The sequence below is a fragment of the Sitophilus oryzae genome, unplaced genomic scaffold (genome assembly GCF_002938485.1).
Source record: "Sitophilus oryzae breed Bouriz unplaced genomic scaffold, Soryzae_2.0 scaffold_937_pilon_pilon, whole genome shotgun sequence".
Taxonomy (NCBI): Eukaryota; Metazoa; Arthropoda; class Insecta; order Coleoptera; family Curculionidae; genus Sitophilus; species Sitophilus oryzae.
This window is the reverse complement of record NW_022147569.1, coordinates 2,484,866-2,505,824: the sequence shown is the minus strand read 5'-3', so window position 1 is coordinate 2,505,824 and position 20,959 is coordinate 2,484,866. Positions and strand designations below refer to the sequence as shown.

The 20,959-nt window shown below is 32.6% G+C and overlaps 3 protein-coding genes across 3 annotated transcripts; all 3 read right to left on the bottom strand.

The window, feature by feature from the left end:
* Window positions 1–3,033: 3,033 nt before the first annotated feature.
* Window positions 3,034–5,006, bottom strand: LOC115890944 (the record flags this gene model as incomplete). Its single annotated transcript, XM_030911308.1, is given in 2 exon segments — window positions 3,034–4,379; window positions 4,747–5,006. A coding segment is annotated over 1 exon segment (1,318 nt), but the record flags the coding sequence as incomplete, so codon positions are not given.
* Window positions 5,007–14,487: 9,481 nt separating this feature from the next.
* LOC115890936 lies at window positions 14,488–14,931 on the bottom strand. Its single transcript, XM_030911301.1, has one exon. The coding sequence runs from the start codon at window positions 14,929–14,931 to the stop codon at window positions 14,488–14,490; it is 444 nt and encodes a 147-aa protein (XP_030767161.1).
* A 1,907-nt stretch (window positions 14,932–16,838) lies between these two features.
* On the bottom strand, window positions 16,839–17,718 carry LOC115890935 (jerky protein homolog-like). Its single transcript, XM_030911300.1, has 2 exons — window positions 17,526–17,718; window positions 16,839–17,464 (listed from the first exon to the last, which is right to left on the bottom strand). Exons 1-2 carry the CDS (start codon window positions 17,716–17,718, stop codon window positions 16,839–16,841), a joined length of 819 nt encoding a protein of 272 aa, XP_030767160.1.
* Window positions 17,719–20,959: the final 3,241 nt, after the last annotated feature.

The window sequence follows — 20,959 nt, the reverse complement described above, 5'->3', positions numbered from 1 at the left end:
AATATCATAAATTCATTTACACACTAGTAGTTATAAAAAAGCCATTTTTCGGTTAACTCTGCCTGTAATAGTTTCTGAAAAATAAAATTATTTTTTTTTAAAAAAGGTCCGATTAAATCTATATATCTCCGAAACTAAAAGTTCCAAAAGATTCGTCTTATATCTATAAATTCATTTTTACCCACTGTAGATATAAAAGCATATTTTGGTAAACTTGTTTTAAACAAAAAAAAAACTTGAAAAATTAAAATTAATTTTTTTAAAAAAGGTCCGATTAAATTTTATATCTCCGAAAAAAAAAAAAAAAAAAAAAATCGTAATATATCTAGAAATTCAATTTCCCACTAGTAGATATAAAAAAAAAAAAAAAAAAAAAAAAAAAAAAAAAAATTTTCTGAAAATAAAATTAATGTTTTTAAAAAGGTCCGGATTACAATTAATATCTCCGGAACTAAAGGTTTCCAAAGAATTCTAATACTATCTTTAAATTTTGTGGGTCATACCCACTAGTAGATATAAAGAGCATCTTTTGGTAACTCTGTCTAAATAGTTTCTGAAAAAATTAAAAATTATTTTTTTAAAAAGGTCCGATTAAATAAAAAAAATAAAAAAAAGTTCCAAGAAAGTTCGTAATATATCTAGAATTCATTTACCTCACTAAGTAATATATTTAAAAGCATTTTTTAATAAAAATAAAAAAAAAAATATTTCTGAAAAAATAAAATTAAATTTTTAAAAGGAGGTCCGATAAATTTTATATCTCCGAAAACTAAAGTTCCAAAAAAATTCGTAATATATTTCTTATAAATTCATTTTACCCACTAAGTTAGTTATAAAAAGCATTTTTTTGGTAACTTCTGTCTCTAATAGTTTTCTGAAAAATAAATTAAATTTTTCTAAATAAGGTCCGATTAAAATTAATATCTCCGAAACTAAAAGTTCAAAAAAATTCGTAATATAATCTATAAATTATTACCCAGACTAGTATAGTTTAAAAATGCCATTTTTGGTAAACTCTGTGTCAAATAGTTGTTCCTGAAAAATAAAATTAATTTTTTTTAAAAAGTCCTGATTAAATTAAATATCTCCGATTAACCTAAAGTTCAAGAAATGTCGTAATATAATCTTAGTAATTCATTTACCACTAGTAGATATAAAAAGCATTTTTGGTAACCTCTGTCTCAAATAGTTTCCTGAAAAAATAAAATTAATTTTTTTAAAAAAGAAGGTCCGAATAAATTTATATCTCCGAAACTAAGTCTTCCAAAAAAATGTTCGGTAATATTATCTATAAAATTGCGGCATTTACCCACTAGTAGAATATAAAAAGCATTTTTGGTAACTCTGTCTCAAATAGTTTTTCTGAAAAATAAAATTAATCTTTTTTTAAAAAGGTCGATAAAAATTTATATCTCCGAAACTAAAGTTACAAAAAAATTCGTAATATATCTATTAATTCATTGTACCCAGCTAGTAGTTATAAAAAGCATTTTTTGGTAAACTTTGTCTGTAATAGTTTCTGAAAAAATAAAATTAATTTTTTTTAAAAAGGTCCGATTAAATTTATATCTCCGAAACAAAAGTTCCAAAAAAATTCGTAATATATCTATTAAATTATTTACCTCACTAGTGATATAAAAAGCATTTTTGGTAAATCCTGTCTCAAATAGTTTCCTGAAAATAAAATTAATTTTTTTTTAAAGAAGGTCGAAATAAAATTTATATTCTCCGAAACTAAAGTTCCAAAAAAAATTCGTAAATATATCTATAAATTCATTTTACCCACTAGTAGATAATAAAGCATTTTTTGGTAAACTCTTTGTTCTCAATAGTTTTCTGAAAATAAAATTAATTTTTTTTAAAAGGTCTGATGTAATTTATATCTCCGAAACTAAAGTTCCAAGAAATGTCGTAATAATATCTAGAAATTCCATTAACCAACTAGTAGATATTAAAAGCATTTTGGTAACTCTGTCTCAAATAGTTTCCTGAAAATATAAATTAATTTTTTTAAAGGTCGATTAAATTAATATCTCCCGAAACTAAAGTTCCAAAAAGAATTCGTAAATATATCTATATTCATTTACCGCACTAGTAGTTATTAAAAAGCAATTTTTGGTAAACTCTGGTGGTCAAACAGTTTCTGAAAAATAAATTAATTTTTTTAAAAAGTTTTTTTTTTTTTTAAATTTATATCTCCGAACTAAAGTTCCAAGTAAATTCGTAATATATCTGAATTCCATTTACCCACTAGTAGATTTTAAAAAGCATTTTTTGGTAACCTCTATCCTCAAATAGTTTCTGAAAAATAACATTAATTTTTTAAAGGTCCGATTAAATTTATATCTCCGAACTAAAGTTACAAGAAAATGTCGTAAATATATCTAGAAATTCATTTACCACTAGTAGATATAAAAAGCATTTTTGGTAAACTCTGTTGCAAATAGTTTCTGAAAAAAAAATTAATTTTTTTAAATGGTCCGATTAAATTAATTCTCCGAACAAAGTTCCAAAAAGATTCGTAAAATAGTATCTAATAATTCATTTACCCACTAGTAGTTTATAAAAAAGCATTTTTGGTAAAAACTCTGTGTCCAAACAGTTTCTGAAAAAAATAAAATTAATTTTTTAAAAAAGTCCGATTATATTAATACTCCGAAACTAAAAGTTCCAAGAAATGGTCGTTAAATATATCTAGAAATTCATTTACCCACTTAGTAGATATATAAAGATTTTTGGTAAACTCTATCTTCAAATAGTTTCTGAAAGATAAAATTAATTTTTTAAAAAGGTCCGATTAATTTATATTTCCGAAACAAAAGTTTCCAAAAAGATAAATCGTAGAATATCTAATAAATTCATTTACCGCACTAGTAGTTATAAAGCAATTTTTGGTAAACCTCTGTCTCAAATAGTTTTTTTTTTTTTTTTTAATTCTTTTTTTTTAAAAAGATCCGATTAAATTAATATCTCCGAAACTAAAGTTCCAAGAAATGTCGTAATATATCTACAAATTTATTTACTTACTCGTCATTTTAAACTCGTCTATTATATTATTTCCAACAATACGCACGAACTCTTCTTGGCTTATGTATCTGGTTGCTAGTTTCTCTGATTCTGTTTCTTTGTTGGTATTAGCTGGCTTGTTTTGGCCCCCCAAACACTTGAAAAAGTCTATTGAATTCACATCCCATGGATACAACCCAGTTGCCCTAAATCCATTCTTTATTGTTTGGGATTTGGCACATCGATCTATGGCTAATTTTAATACAGGTGCGAAATGTTCCTTGGTTAATGATTCCAATGGATGATCTCTTCTCCACTCGATTACTGCTTTTTTCCATCCATTCTTTATAGGCTTAAAAGCAGCCACATCTGCCGGTTGGAGTAATCTCGTTGAGTTTGGATACAAACATATTAAGACTATTTCAAGCCTTTTACACAAACAGCTGAGTTTATATGTTAAATGCGTACTATGTCCATCTAAGAATAAAATTACTGGAAAAGTGGTATTACTATTTTTCAAATGTGGATATAGAACGTTTTCAATGTAATCACACATGATTTCCGCCTTCATCCAGCCTGTGTCAGAAAGACCTATTCCCCATTCCCCAGGAATTGATTTTGCAACATTCATGGGAAGTCTTTTGTACGGGTAGATTATCATCGGAGGCGTTACTTTCCCAGAGGCTCTAAAAGTGAACATCACCGTTAAAGTAGTTTTAGATGACGCATGTTCCATTTCATAAACATTTCTTGCCCCTTTTGGAGCAAGTACTTTAGTATTCTTGGGACAAAGAAAGAAGCAAGTCTCATCAGCATTCATTATACGGTCTGGGTCTTGAAAAACGTCCATTAAATTTTTCTCCTGTAAAAACTCCTCTATTTGTGTAAACCATCTTCTTATGTCATTTTCTGAGACATTGGCGCTAGCTGCAGTTACTGCTTCTGCTGTACGAATAGTTATTTCTGGATTTCTTCGTAAGAAAGCTTTATACCACGCCTCGCCGGGACGATTGTTAACAAATGGATTTTCTCTAGGATTTTTGTCAAGAAATTCTTTTACTGATTCCTGAATGTTTTCCTTTCGACAGGGAAATCCGCGTTTGTGGTTTTCAGATATCCATTTTACTAAAATTTTTTCCTCATCATAAGACAAAATTGGATTTGGACCAAAACTTGTTTTAACAAATTTCTGACTCCTTCTAAATTGTAGGGTAGCTCGTGGAATACCAAAACGTCTTGCAACTTCTCTCAGTGGCAATCCATTATAAACTTCCCGTAAAGCTTTCTGTAAGTTTTCTTCGTCATATTTTTTCTGATACTTTTCGCCAGATATAATTTTTGGCATGTTTTTTTGTAAATTTTAGATCCAAAACCTATGGATAAAAAAATTATTAGTTATTGGCCACCTTAAATTTAATTATTGGCCCCCGGACAATGACTGGTTCCAGGACGAATACCCGATTTTCAAAGATATTGATGTGAATTTTCAATAAAAATTATTTAAAAAAAAGTAAAAAAAAGCTATTTTTTTTCCCACTTCACTATCGCAGTCATTGGCCACCTGGCCAATTAATGAATTTATCCAGTATTTTAATATTAGTTATTGGCCGCCATATTTTTCTAGGAATTTTAGGTTATTTAATTATAATACTGATTAAAAATGAGAATAAACGTATTCTAGGGTACCCTATATCAGGAATTAATATAAAAACGACAAAAACATATGCACAAACGACTTACCAATATGGGCAACTCTTAGCAAATCTCCTTTTCTTGACCAGGAGGATCAACTCGGCGGTGAACCACAGTAAAACAAAGTTGGTTACTGAACGGAATTGGCGGGAATATATTTCCCTACTCAAGCTAGCAATAAACCGAAGTTGCCAGATTTTGCTCAAAACAAAATAACCTATGCTTTATAGCGTCAAAACCTTAATAATAAGGTTTTTTTGTTGGTGGCCAATAATTAGTAAAGAAATTGGAAACGGCCAATGACTGGGTGTTTTACCCTACTTTGTGTCATATGTGGGACATCATTCAATAAAAGAATATATGGGCAAAAATATAAACCACTTCAACTAAAAGTATTTTTATTTCATTATGGTTATAATAGATTATTCGGTATGAAAACGTAAATAACAGTTTCTGTCCTTATTAAGACATAATGGAATTTGGCATTTTGTGCAGATTATAAAAGTTTTTCCCAAACAGCCGGGGTATTTACATCTCGATCGATCTGTCTCCTTCCAATATGGTAAATGACTGATACCATCCTTTTGAATATCTTCTTGAGGGATTTCTTTTGTTGGTCCCTTTTTTCTCTTCTAGAGTATTTAAAATTAAAATTTCGTATAGGTTTTTTATATTTTTGTTAAATATATTTGTTGTAGTATGGAAGAATCTGACGAAACGTTCAGCTGTTCTACATGTTTCAATCACTAATTGGCTAGCTTTAATGAGGTTTCCATATTTCTTCCTTTCTAACAAAAGAGAATTTGAAATATTGCTATTACTTTCTAGCAAATATAAACATGTAGAGCAGCTAACACATTTCTTCAAACTCCTCACCACATATCTAGCTATATATGCTAGAACATCCTGACTATATATGGTGAGATCCCATGCATCAGAAATGATTAACTCGTTTTTAATCTGTTCATTAATTTTATTTAAAAATGAAACATACTCTTCCGACTCTTCGAAGTTTTCACCGGTTTCAGTTATTATTAAACCATTGCTTGCACCACATGTTAAGATTGTTATATTTTGTAAAAATTAATTGCATTACCAGAGTCAGGGCCACTTATTTGTGTATGGACTAATTATCTTTTATACGCGGCTTCGAACTGTAGAGCAGTTGGATTGTTATTATATCCGCCCCTGCTCCTTATGGCTCCAAAAAACAATTCCAAGTGGTCCTGAGACAACTTGTATGCTAGTATATATTTTAAAACATTTTCTTCTATAACATACTTAAAATACATGTTTTTTAAACTTTTTAAGCATATTAAAAATCCCAAGAAACCAGTTTTTCTAGACGACTTCAAAATTGGTTTATTATTTAATGAATCATGAATATATGATTCCATTTCAGTAAAAAAAAAATTAAAAAATATTCAGAATTTTCAGCAGGTCTCTTATAAAGATATTTATTAAATTTGCTCTCGTACACTTGCTGGAGGTTTGCACTCGATGGTCTTCCCACTTTGTTCAGTTTGGCTAATTGTCCTGCTTTGCAAAGAGCATCGGCTATTGCCAACTATCCAGAAGAGGCATACCAAATTTTCCAGCTCTTCTAGCTAATAACCAAGCATTCACTGCCGCCATATCAATAAAGTGAAAAAATATGCGCAAGTAATACTTCTTGAACCTAATTTTTATGCGATAAAACCCCAACATTGAATCCAAAAGATCTACACCTCCCATGTAACTATTGGGGCAAGGTATCACTTTATGAGTATTTTCTTTTTTGAAAAATCTCTTTTTTTCCTCTTGGTTCACTTCCAGTATACGTTGACATTGTAGTGACGATTTTATTATCAAGCCAAGATACTAGATTGACATCCACATTATCTACATTGGATGAACCACATGTTCTCTCTACCATATGACCTCTTCCTATTTTTTCACTTCGTTCTCTTTCGACATGTTAGCTCCTGGAACACGATTTAGTCTCACTGTTCCCAATGGCAAAATGCCCATCTTGGTCAGATATACCATGAGTAGTACACTAGAAAACCAATTATTATCAAAAAACAACTTATAATTCTGATGTTTTGGTATGGATTCAGATAATTTCACAACCTTGTTACTGCTCATATCAAGATCTGGAGCACCTGGAGGTATGGAATTACTTTGGGATCCTGCAAAAAGATCAAAATCGTAGCTGAAACCAGAAATTCCGCTTAGAACAAAGTTCTTGTATCCCTACTTATGAGGTTTTTTTAGGGTTATACTGCTTCAATTGACTTCGTGCTTTTGTAGATATAATTTGTTCGTCCACAGCTAAAAAATCTTCTTTAGGCACTTTCAGTAATCCACTTCCTTCTAATTTGTTCGAGAAACGGTCTAATTTTGAATAAACGGTCATGCCCAGGCTGTTCAATTATATTTTCATTCTTGTTGAAGTACAAAAAACGTTTTATTTCCTCAAAAGCTTACTGCTGGATGGCCAATGTAGGAATTCCAATAATGTCTTGTAGCAGGAAGCTGAATAATTGACAGGTAAATAGTAATTCCTATGAATTGCGTAATTTCGGAAACTTGTATGTTGGCTGGTTTATTCGGACGTTGTTGAACTGAATATAAGTTGGTCTGTTCTGATACTCTATAAGACTATCGGCAAATATAAACTTGAAAAATTGGACTGAAGTTTCCAACTCTAAATTGGTGGACGGCGCGCGGCGGGTCTTGCGAGCCACTGAACTGTATTTGATTATTAGATTTTTTAGGCTACCTTCTTGCCAGCGAGGATGTTCTTTATTCTGTTCACGAAGTTCTTCTCTCATTACCGATAAAGGGATATTATCATCTGATGAATCTGTTTCAGGGATTACAGCTTCCTCAGATTCACATTGCACCTCATCAAGTTCCTCGCAGTCACTATCCGGTGCCAGTATGATGGCACCGGATCCTTGGACCATCCACCTGGACCATCCAAGGTGGTCCTTGATCATCTTCATCAGATAAATCGGATTCCTCACTTGCAATATCGGGAAGTCTGACAGTAGACATTCTCCCATAGAACTTTTTTGTATCCATATCTGCAAAAAATATTTGAATGCATGATGTGCCATAAATGGGACAAAGCCTTTTTTGTTCTTTTGCATAGGTCGTCAGTAATTATAACGTACACCTATCTGAATAGAGCCCTAATACCACTAAAAAGACACTTATATTTTTTTGCACTGAAAAAACACTATTTTATAACAACAAATAAGCCGCAAATTGTAAATATTCCAGCGCGTCAGGGAAATTCGACAGGAATAAACTCGAAACCGCATGGCACTAGTTGTATGACTTTGATTTTGTTCCTGTATGTTTTACACGCTTTAGCTGAATGTGCCAGGTATGGGCAGCGATGCAGTTACAACAAGAGTTGTGCTGAAATAAATTTAAAAAATAAAAATCCAGTTTGTGCCATATATGGCACATGATGCGGTAAAGGGTTAAAAGTTACTGTTGTATATTCTCACTTGATAATTTGGCCGGAGAACTTAATTTTACCAAGCCACGTTTTCTTTTAGGTGTAGTTTGTGGTGTAACTTGAGACGTGGATGGCTTCTGAATATCTTGGTGTGATGGTATCACCTCACTAGGTACTTCTGGTGTACTGATGACTTGTTCCCTTGTCACTAACTTGGTTTCAACAAATCTGGAATCTTGAAAAAGAAATGCTATAACAATAAATCAAACACTCAGGGGTTATTTCTTTTAAAATTAGTATATTATATATGATAACTGATAAAATATTTTTATACTATAAAATACATCTGCAAATGATATCTTTAAAAGTCGATTGTATTTTTTTTTTTAATTAAACCTAATGTCGAATCTTTACAAACCAAAACAACCTACCTTTCTGTATCGTTCCAGTAGTAAAAAGAGTTGGAATAGCACATCTTTCTTAACATTTGAGTTATTCCTGGCTCCAATATATCTCTGGGGCGAAATGGATGTCACGAACCCGATAGAATTCTCTAACTTTATCCATTGTTTTTTTTGGTTAAATCATCTCGGCCAATATTTTCAACCCACTGGTTAAACAACTACAAATATAAAAAGGGTAAGGGAGACCGGGGATAGTTGGCGCACTTTTATGTTAAGTTATTTTATTACTTTTTAGTTAGTTTTAGAAAATGTTTGTTGGCATGCTGTAACAGTTTAAAGCCTTGTCTACAACATTATTGTTTCAATTATTGAGTTTGTTAGCACTATCAGTATTAAAATGAAATTATCTTGACATGTGTCATCGGCGCCAATTTACCCCATGGGTGCGGTTGGTTGGCACAGCATATGGGGCAGATTGGCGCATAGCCAGTATGAAAATAGCAAGGTATGGAAACTGTATACTGCCAGTAATACAATAGCAGTAAAACAGGCTTGTCTTTTGAACACTTTGTAAACTTTATAAAATGCTTTATAAAGTCTACAAAATTTTGCTCTATCATCCATCCTGAGGGATTACAAGCCCCTCCACTACCGGTTGGAGAATTGTTTAAAAAATATTCTCTGAAATTGACTCTGGGGAAAATAAAAAACGGGGGAATACTATTAGCATGCGCAGAAACAGCTGCAGCCATAGTTACTAATGTGCCGCGCTTTTGTGAAGTAATTCGTCCTATTTGTTTGTAGCCCTTTCGTGCAACAACCTTATCTAGGCTTGTCCAGCCTTATCTAGTCTTAGTCTCGTCCATATTCTAAACATCTTCAGGACCTATTCCTAATCTCTCAAGGACTATTTTTAAATTGTCAAAGAATGCTGAAACTGTACTTTTGTTAAAATTGACACGTCGTGCAATACTCGTAGCTTCTGGGCGACGAATTGATAGATCAGAGAAGAATCTAATATTTAAAATACCTTCTTAGTTGGTCTTATCAACCCCTCATTGGAATAGTTTCCACGCTCCGTTTTTCTCTTATAATTTCTCATCATAAACTAAAACAAATTAATTATGATCACAATCTGACAACAGGACAAGTAGGCGCTGCGCCAACCTACCCCGTTTGTTTTGAGACAACCTGCCCAACTGCACGTGTAAAGTTATTTAGCGTCAAAAAAATTATAAACTTAATGTTTTTTGTAAATGCCGATAAATCAAATTAATCTATGATAATTATAGTTTAATTTGCTACATGTATTGTCAATGTATTACCTCTACGATTTAAACTAATTTATAAGAAACAAAATATTTACTACTCAATTTGTAAAAAAATGGAGTCGCTGGAATTGCTCCCATAGATTAAGAGATATCGACTCGAATAACAAGATGTCTAACTGGTTGCATGCATTGAGTCGTTAAGAGGTATGCAGTGTTGTCAATGTCTATCATAAACTAGTCAAAATTGCATTGCGCCAACCAACCCGTGCGCCAACTAGCCCCGGTCTCCCCTACTTTTAATTTAGAGTTGCAATATTATTGTGTCAGGCCCCCCTTTAATGTTAAAATATGTTTTAAAGCCCGCGAAAATATATGCCAAGATTAATAGGATTTAAACCAAAATACTTACTCAGCAACAAAATATTTATCTCTAGTAGGTATTTTATATATTTTTTTGTTTCATTTGATTTTTGGAAATGGATTTCATAAGATTTTAATTAATAATTAACATCATATATCTATTATAGTATATTATAGTATAGTTATTATATTTTGACTATAATATCTGGGATAAATAGTAATAATTTACAGAGATTAAACTGTTGTCTCAAAAATTGTAAAATAAAAGAGTACATTGTGTATCGAACTTATAGGACTTATCTGTATAGTTTCTTATAATGTTGTAAACAGGTAGATAGGTAGTCTCCAGACTAACCGAAGTGGAAGCAGATGACTATGGCAGCAGAAGTCTTCGATATCAGTAGAACAAACGTAAGGTCATGAATGCTGTCTTAAGGTCTACGTAGGTCCATTCAAAATAAAAGTGGGTGAAATTTAAGCGGCATACAATTACTGTGTCCCCATAGGATTACTGTGGTCATGTAATTACTTATATCCATACAATTACTAAGGTCCTAATAATTACTTATGTCCGTATAATTACTCTATAAACAAAAGATAGCTCTCAGAACAAATACTTAACCAAAAAAACATAACTTACGGTCTGAAATACAGCTTTACATAAACCAAAATATATTCAAACCATATGCTGATCCAAACCAGTAATTAAATATTAATCAAAACCTTCAAAACAAATCAAAAAACAGGAACAACTGAAATAAAATTTAGTTAATTATGGCGATGCAAAATGGCGGATACACTTACGGTGATATATTCCAAGAAAAACCCAACAAATACGAACTATACTCTGAACTGCATACTTTAAAAAGGTCTTCAAATCTCCAGATCGGATCAATTGCAATTACAGACAAAAAGCGGATTCAGAGTGCTTTTTACTGAAAGAATCGTATGGACGCCGAACAACACATCTCTAACAGATCCGATCTCTCAGCAAAAGGGCTGAAGGCCTACTTCTTGTTTTTCATCTTGTAAAAACGGAAATGGAAGATAGAATGGAAATGACAAGCGACATCACCATGACAAAAGACCGAGAAAAGTGAACTGTAATATACGCATTGCCTGGAAACTTATATGGTGAAATTTGATAAAATATTTTAGTACACACTAAAAACACGGTATGTCGCTAATGGTAGGAAAATAATAAAGTTGATGATGTCGGACTTAAAAAAACTATGAGTCCCAAAAAAAGAAAAACGGAATAAAGAAAACTTGAAAAGAAAAAGAGCTTCTTCGTAATGTTCCTAAGTTAAACACATTTTTTGTCTCATCTACGTCTAGAAAAAATTTTGGCTCTAGTCTTAGTACTCGTAATAGGGTTAGAGGAGAGCTGGGTTCGTAGGTAAGGCTTCTGGCTTGCGGTGACTTTCTAATGTTAAATATTAAAATAAAAAAATGATGATATTTAGGATGCAAAGATTTTAATATTGATGTTAAATATTTATATAGATATGGCCAAAGACAGTAAAAAGGGCGCCACTTACTTTGTTTATGAAAGAGGTAAAGTAAGAAACCAAAATGAAAAATATTTTAACACAAAATAGCTAGAATAAAGTAATCAACAGTAATAAGGGTCTATTTATGTTTATCAAGAATAAAAGTCAGAAATAACTATCCTACATTAAACATTTATTTAAAAAACGATCAAGTACCAGTTAGTTTCAATTATCCCAATAAAACTATAAGTTATTTTAAATAAATTTGATTTGATTAATATAAAAACAGATGAAATTTATGTATGTATCAATACGATGATTCGAAACATGTCGTGTACAAAAACCTTCAAGAATGAATACGTGTTAATAATTTGCATATAAAATATCATAACAAGGTAAAAGTATGCTGTATGAATCAAATTATATCTTATAACGTTAACTGAAAGATAATTTTGACTATAATATCTGGGATAAATAGTAATAATTTACAGAGATTAAACTGTTGTCTCAAAAATTGTAAAATAAAAGAGTACATTGTGTATCGAACTTATACGACTTATCTGTATAGTTTCTTATAATGTTGTAAACAGGTAGATAGGTAGTCTCCAGACTAACCAAAGTGGAAGCAGATGACTATGGCAGCAGAAGTCTTCGATATCAGTAGGACAAACGTAAGGTCATGAATGCTGTCTTAAGGTCTACGTAGGTCCATACAAAATGAAAGTGGGTGAAATTTAAGCGGCATACAATTACTGTGTCGCCATAGGATTACTGTGGTCATGTAATTACTTATATCCATACAATTACTAAGGTCCTAATAATTACTTTTGTCCGTATAATTACTCTATAAATAAAAGATAGCTCTCAGAACAGATACTTAACCAAAAAAAATTAACTTACGGTCAGAAATACAGCTTTACATAAACCAAAATATATTAAATCATCGCAGTAATTAAATATTAATCAAAACCTTCAAAACAAATCAAAAAACAGGAACAACTGAAATAAAATTTAGTTAATTATGGCGATGTAAAATGGCGGATACACTTACGGTGATATATTCCAAGAAAAACCCAACAAATACGAATTATACTCTGAACTGCATACTTTAAAAAGGTTTTCAAATCTCCAGATGCACCAGATAACCCATGCAATTACAGACAAAAAGCGGATTCAGAGTGCTTTTTACTGAAAGAATCGTATGGACGCCGAACAACGCGTCTCTAACAGATCCGATCTCTCAGCAAAAGGGCTGAAGGCCTACTTCTTGTTTTTCATCTTGTAAAAACGGAAATGGAAGATAGAATGGAAATGACAAGCGACATCACCATGACAAAAGACCGAGAAAAGTGAACTGTAATATATGCATTGTCTGGAAACTTATATGGTGAAATTTTGATAAAATATTTTAGTACACACTAAAAACACGGTATGTCGCTAATGGTAGGAAAAATAATTTTTAGAGGTTATTAGTTTATTTGGTTGCCTGTGATATGCATATACAGGGTGTTTCCTAATTAATCTAAAAAATAAAAAATCGTTAGAAAACGAATTAAGGCGGGCTCTTAATAAGTATATTTATTTTTTTCTCGACAACCGTTTGATGAACAAGAAAACTCAAAAGATCAATTTGTTGAAAAAGGATGGCCAGTCAAGAAAAAAATATTTTTTCTTTAAAAAAGCAGTGGTGTACACCATTTATGTTAAGCAAAAAAATCGATTTTTTTTAATTTTAACACCCCGTAGATCTGAAAGGAAGTACTTGAGACCTAATGGTTATATAAAAATTGTTTTAAGAACACATGAGGAATCACACCATAATTTTTTTAGACTAATTCGAAAACACCCTGTATATTGTCAACTTGACAATGACCGCTGATAAATCAAAAAATACCTTTTCAGTGAAAAAAGCCTGATTTTCGCAGGAAAAATTTTGATTTTTATTGAATTTGGGCCTGCGTTTGCAAATACTGGTTTGTTTTTTAATTTTCTATCTATCTGAATTTTAAATATCATAGTCAGAAATAGTTTTATTATTTATTAACTGTAAAAATGGTGTTTTCTTGTTGTGTTGCATCTTGCAAAGAAACTAACAAAAGTGCAAAAATGTACGTGTTTCCAAAAGACGATAAGGTATCTTAGATAAAAGAAAAATATATGGTATGTATTCGTTGTTTGATTTTTTTTCGTTCGCTTTAAAATCTATAAATCTCGGTCTATTCATTAGACAGCCAGTCGACTTACGATCATTTACATGAAACTCTGTAAAATAAATAAAAAAATAAATTGTAAAATATATATATTCTTATGTTTTATTAAAGTTACTCTGATATACTAATATATCAGTGTAACTTTAAAAATAAATCCTTTGAATTCAAATATAAACATAAAAAACATTTACAGCAGAAAAGGCGAAGGCGCTAGGTTAAACGTAGTCTTCACTAAAAACACGGAGGGGCGCTTTGACCCAAAATTTTACTGTTGAAGTTTCATATCTATCTTAATAGTAGATTATTTCCTTTTATCTATGAATATATGTATGAAGTTTGGCAAGTTCGACATGTAGCGAATAGATGGCGTTAGATAAAATCATAAAAAAACTAAATATTTAAATTTAATATTTTAGAAAAGAAATAAAAACGCTACAATTTTTCAATGTCTCTAGCACGATTTTAGCCAGGTATTCTGCTTTATGGCCACAATTTGGAATGAATTTCAAAAATCTTTCGACAGGACTTCCATCTTCAGAAACATATCTCACTAGAAAAGAAAGCTGATCTACATGAGATATGTCCGGAGTAGAATAGTCAGAAGTCCACAGAAAAAATGGAAAAATATTTGGCATGTTTTATCTCAGATACGATTTTATTTATGACCTTTTCTGCCATGATATTGATAATTTCATCGCATGTTTTTGACGAAAGATAAGATGTTGTCCCAATTCCTTTGTTACCGTGGCATTTTAAATGTAAGTCCAGAAAAGGATCGAACTCAGCCAAAAGTTCTAGGGTCATAAGATAGTTCCCTCTGTTTTTCGATCCAAATCTCTCATGAGAACCTCTAAACGGCAATCTGCATGCAGAAAGTGACTTCACAACAGCCACTATGCGCCTCAAAACCTCATGCCAGTATTTTATTTCTTCTTCCGTTTGAAGAACAAGACTCTTGTCAACTCTACCGCCAGCATTTTTCCTAGCTAATAATGTCGCAAGTGCTGACCTGTGTTCGTCCGAATTCTCATGATCCTTCATTCTTTGAACTATGTTTTTCCAATCGTTGTATCCTTTATTAGCTAGCGACCCTAATTTCCCAAACATCTTACAAGGGGCGCAAAGTACTGCACCCTTGCTTTTCGAAAATATGAGTCAAGGTCGAGGTCTTTTTCCCCATTGCTTAACGTTCGGCTAAATAGCCACAGCGACAGATATCTGGTTTTATCTGGGTATTGGCGCCTTGAAGAAGAAAAGTCAGCATCAATATTTTGTTTTACGCCATTTTGAACAAGGTATTCCAATGTAACTTCGTCTAGCATCCACTCAGCGGGATCGTCGCTTAAAGGAGTCGCCAAATATGTATCTGCATGCGATTCAAATTCAGGATTTTCACAAGAATCGTTTTCTGTAGCTGCTACGGAATTTTCAGAAGTATTGATTTCCGGTAACTTGTTGCAGACAGGAGTTGCCTGTTCCTGCTGTCGGTCATCAGCATCACTGCTACTGTCACTGGCTGACGCACTAGTATTACGAGTACTAAGACTAGAGCCAAAATTTTTTCTAGACGTAGATGAGACAAAAAATGTGTTTAACTTAGGAACATTACGAAGAAGCTCTTTTTCTTTTTCAAGTTTTTCTTTATTCCGTTTTCTTTTTTGGGACTCGCTTAGTTTTTTTAAGTCCGACATCATCAACTTTATTATTTTTATATCCTGCTTGTCAATAGTTTTATACACTACTATCATTTTATTTGATAGTTTAAATTGATTTAAAATTTAGCAGCTGCTCTTTTATATAACAAATATGTACTTTTATGATACAGACACGGCATATTGTTTGCATGTGCCGTGATACATAGTTTATACAAATTGCTAATTAGAATTGGCAACAGTGTTCTAGAAAAAGAATATGGGAATATTGAAGTTGAAGGATTTCAGAGGATTTTTAAGTCAGTTTCTTCGGCTGTTTCACATGGATTTACATACAGTAGAACTTCGGTAATCCGGACAGATATAGTTTAGGTGGTCGTCCGGATTGGTGAATTGTCCGGAAGTTATGCCGATAATGAAACACAGGTTAATTTTTTAGCTTTATTTACATATTTATATGTACCAACATTAACTCAAGTGTTTTACAAATAATATGTGTATGTACGTATAATAGAAAAAGTTTAAAACATATCCAACTTTTGCGGCTATCTGGCGAAAAGGAATATTATGTACGAGTATTTAAAGGCAAAAAGTCATCAATTTTTTTTTGTATAAGGTTCTCATTGTGAAGCTTTCTTGATAGTTCTAAAATTTTTTTCAATAAAAGGACTTCTTGATAATTCAATTTGTTTTCTTCTGCCCACTGCACGCATTTTGAAAAACACTGTACTGCTTCTATGTGTTTGATTTTTGTAGGAATGTCAATAACATCCTCCTCTTCTTCATCGTTTGTGTTTGATTGTACCGATTCAATTATTTCCTCGTCGCCAATTCAGTTCACTTTCGGATCTATAACTTTTAACATTTTTTCAAGTCGTTGAGTTTCAAAGCTTCTTCAAGTAGGCTTTTTCTTAGATCGGCCAGCAATATATCATCTTCTTCATCTGACACCAATTGAGGCCATATTCCATCCCAGCTTTTTTGAATATTCTTTTCGGTTATGGAGTTCCAAGCAGAGTCGAGAGTATTCACTGCATCCAGAAGACTAAATTTCTTCAGTAGTTGCATTGTGTCTTTGTTTTCTTGTGATATAATGTGGGTCAGCAATTGCCTTCTATAAGAAACCTTGATATTTTGTATCAAGTTCTGATCCATTGGCTGAACTAATGCAGTACAATTAGGAGGCAAAAATACCACTATGAAATTTGGATTCGTATTGAGCTCTTCTTCGGGTGGGTGTGAAGGCGCATTGTCAACAAGAAGCAGTGCCCTGCATGGCTTATTGGCGTTACTCAGTTATTGTTTCACTTCAGGAACAAAGATTGTTTTAAACCACTCAGAGAATATGTTTCGGGTCATCCATCCTTTGGTACTAGCCTCGTATTTCACAGGCAACTGTGCATTTTTGAAAACTCGGGGGTTCTTAGATTTACCTAACACAAGTAACGGCAACTTATGTGTGCCTGATGCATTTGAGCATGGCATAAAGGTTACACGGTCTTTTGAAACTTTCCTCCCTGGTGCCGATTTCTCATCTTTATGCACCCACGTTGTGTTTGGCAAAACCCTCCAAAAAAGTGCGGATTCATCCGCATTGTAGACTTGCTCTTTAGTTAATTGCATTTTCTCAATCAGGGCTTGCAGTTTAAGTTGGAAAGGAGCAACTGCTTCAGCGTCACTTGAAACACGTTCTCCGCATACTTTTAAAAAACGAATGCCGCGTCTTGCCTTAAATTTGTCAAGCCATCCTGAACTAGCTTGAAAGTTAGTCTTTCCAGTGATGCGCTCATAAAAAAATCTGGCTTTTGTGCGCAAGACTTCACTAGAGACAGGAATGTGATTTTTACGTTGCTGTAGAAACCAAGTGTATAACGCCTCTTCCACATCAGGATTCTCGGGCTTTTTCATAACTTTTCTCTGGCCTAAAAAACATTACATATCTTTAGTGCAAACTCAAAACCCAGCATTTATTCATAAACTTACCTATATCAGTGTACGACCTCGCAACAAAATTTCGAATCTTCACTCTGTTCTTCTTTATATCGGATACTGTTGATTTTGGTATCTTGAAAAGTTTCGCAACATGCCGAACACTACCACCTGCATCTAAACTGTCAAGAATTTTACACTTCTCTTTAATAGCAGCAGAGCAATGGACGCGTTTCGTTGGAGTCATTTTTTACACGTGGTCTAACACTCGGCGTCAAATAAATACTACGTACGACTCGACTGGACAAGCCGCTGCATGTATAAAAATATTTCTTTACATATGTATACATACTAGTATACTTTTTCGCATTTAGCCGTTGTAATTTGTCATGCTTTTTAGCAGTGTCCGAATTACAGAAGGTAAAAATCTGAAAATGTCCGAACTGTAGCGGGTGTCCGATTGACTGGAGTGTACGGTTTACGAGGTGTACGGATTGCCGAAGTTATACTGTACATCATTATTATTAGATGTTTTCCATTTTAATTTTCTGTTGGGTTTTGTTGGTTTACATTTAGTTAGTTCACGGTGTTCTTAGTATTGTTTTAGTTAATTCAGGTATTCAGTTTAAGTTTCTTGTTATCGTTATTGATTTTATTTAAAATACTTTTAAAAAAATGTGCCTTCAACGGATGAGAAAACATTTCACTAAAAACTGAAGAAGATACATTTTTTAGATTTTCTAGGACTAAATTATATCAAAAACTGGGTGGGTGTTTTTCCGAAAATACCTAGATTTTCTAATACGAAAAAAGCGAATTTAAATAGACATACCGTTCAATTAAATAATCGACTTATTAAGTACATACCTACGATGAGTTTTTATGTTTTTTATTTTAAGAAAATAAGCATAAATGTAACATATGATCGGAAAAACGGCTTCAGAGTTGGCTTGAAAATGAAGATCCATCAATTTATACATGTGACATACATGACATATTCACACCATCTAGATGCCGACTTTTCACCCCTTAAATCGCCACTCGAGGTGATGCATTTCTAAAAATCGCCTTTTACTGCTCATTACTAACTAATTCCATATTTCTAGACCAGGGGCGCTATTCTGTAAAATCGTCGGTATCGGTAAGTTACGACAGCTCTCGATACGTATTTGTATATAGTAAAAATGTGTTAATTGTTGTTGTCATAGTTACCGATCGGTCCGAAGGCAGATATCGCAAATTTGTACCGACGAAAATCGGTATCTCTACCGTGCCCTTGTCAACCTCACGGTAGAGATACCGAGAGTCGTCGGTACATGCAAATACGTACCGATAGCTATCGGTAACTCACCGATTCCGACGATTGTACAGAATAGCGCCCCAGGTAATAACGGCGCGACGTTTAGACATACAAATATCACCCCTAATTAAAACCCTTTAGCATGGGTAACTTGTGTTTTTTTAATAGATGTCCTTAGGGAATGAATTTTCAAAAATGGCTTATTTGGGTTCAATTATGTCACTTAAGAAATTTTTATGCAAAATTTCTTACTTCTATACAAAAAAAATGTAAAGAAATTTTACCCCTAACTTAATCCCGTTAGAAGGTAAATTTACAAAAATTACCTCTTGGCCTCTTGGTGATCTATTAGGTCACTTAAGAAAACTTTGTAAAAATATTATACTTCTATGCCAGGCAGTAATAAATTTTCATACCAAGGTTCATCCCTATCACCCCCGAGAGGAGGAATTTTCAAAAATCGTTTCTTCAACTCTACTATTGCTTCCCAATTATACTTAAGCACATTTGGCCAAATTTTAATTCATAAATATTATGGACTTCTAAACCACATAGTAGTAATGAATTTTCATAAAATTTTGCCTTCAATTTTTCCCCTTTAGGAAATGAGTTTTGAGAAAACGCTTCGTAAGTATGCCACACAGAAATATTTAAAATATCGCATACTTCTAGACCAAATATTAAAGAATATTTGCAATCATTTTTTTCCTTATTTTAGGGGATGGATTTTTTTATTGAATCGCTAGAGGAACCTTTGTGTAATGTTTTGAATGAACAGGTTTTCAATTTTTTTGCTTTATAATCGTTCACCACTAATTTCACCTCTTTAGGGGATGAATTTACCTTTGTGAAAAATACGAAACTCCCAGAACCAATTTTTAAGGAATGTTTGTACCGACTTTTTCCCTCTTAGGAGATGAAATTTAGGGATAATTATAATTAAGAAGTGAAGCGCCGCACATACGGCAAATATGCCAGTTTAGCGTACCAAAAATAGTTGTATATATTCAAGTGATTTTTATGCTTGAATTTGCCTGAAATATCATTATAAGCAATCAAATAGACAAAAAATATACCGAGTTTTTTTATTAACAGGATCTTTTCACATTTTAGATATTTTTTTTCTCTTAAGATCCTACCTTTTTCACTATCTAGGTACTAAGTTAAAATTTTAACTTTTGGCACTAGTACAAAAATTAACTCATTAGGGCAAAAAATGATAAAAAAAATTAATTGTGCAACATATCTAAAACGCATTTACTACGGGGGAAAGCGGATCGATGTTCTCCCGACTACCTATAAAGAAAACCCCCTCTATCAGACGGAGGACAATCGGGGACGCAAATCTTTTAATGCTTGTAAAGATAAAGGTCTAATCTAATTGTAAGAGAAGAAACGAGAGTGGTACTAGGTGGAAGTTTTAACATTGAAAATGTTTCTGTTATCCTATATAAGGGAGCCCAAATCAAACTAAAATGCTACATTTGCCACACCATGACGTCATATATACAAGGGTATAGGAAATCTCGGCGCAGCGGCGGCAGTCGGCCAGCGCGCGCAAAAACCATTACATCGCTAATTGTTTATTGATATATCTTTATTAGTTTAAAAGCAAAAAATATGGGGTTTGCTTTGATACCTGGTCAAGACATAAGCGAAACTTTTAAATTGTTTCTTTTTTTTATTTAGGCCTTCGTTTTGCGTTAAAATGAAAGTTATATTAAAAAAATCTATTTTTAAACCGGCCAAATTTTCGCATGATTGAAATGATTATTCATGTTTAAAGTTTTTTTTTGGTCATAAGCGCTAATGGAAATGGTTTTTTGTAAATAATTATAATAAATTACTCCCTACGAAGACTTTATTGTGTACTGGATCAAAAAATAAGTATTTGTTTTCTCTATACGATGGTATTAATATATCGATTTTTGATGATAGTGCCCTTTTACCTGGTCTAATTTTGTACTACTTTCGGAATAAGGGTCCCTTAAGTATCATGTACTGTACTTCCATCCCTGAAATTCAGCTTGTGACACCGAAGTGAGAGGTAACGTCAAAATAAGCTTTAATCTACCTACATCATAGGTAGGTGTAGGTACTCTAGTTATATTCTACCTAGACAGTAGCTGAACTAGCTGACAGTAGTAATTAATTTGTTATCCGATAAGTAGTTGTCATTATATAAGTT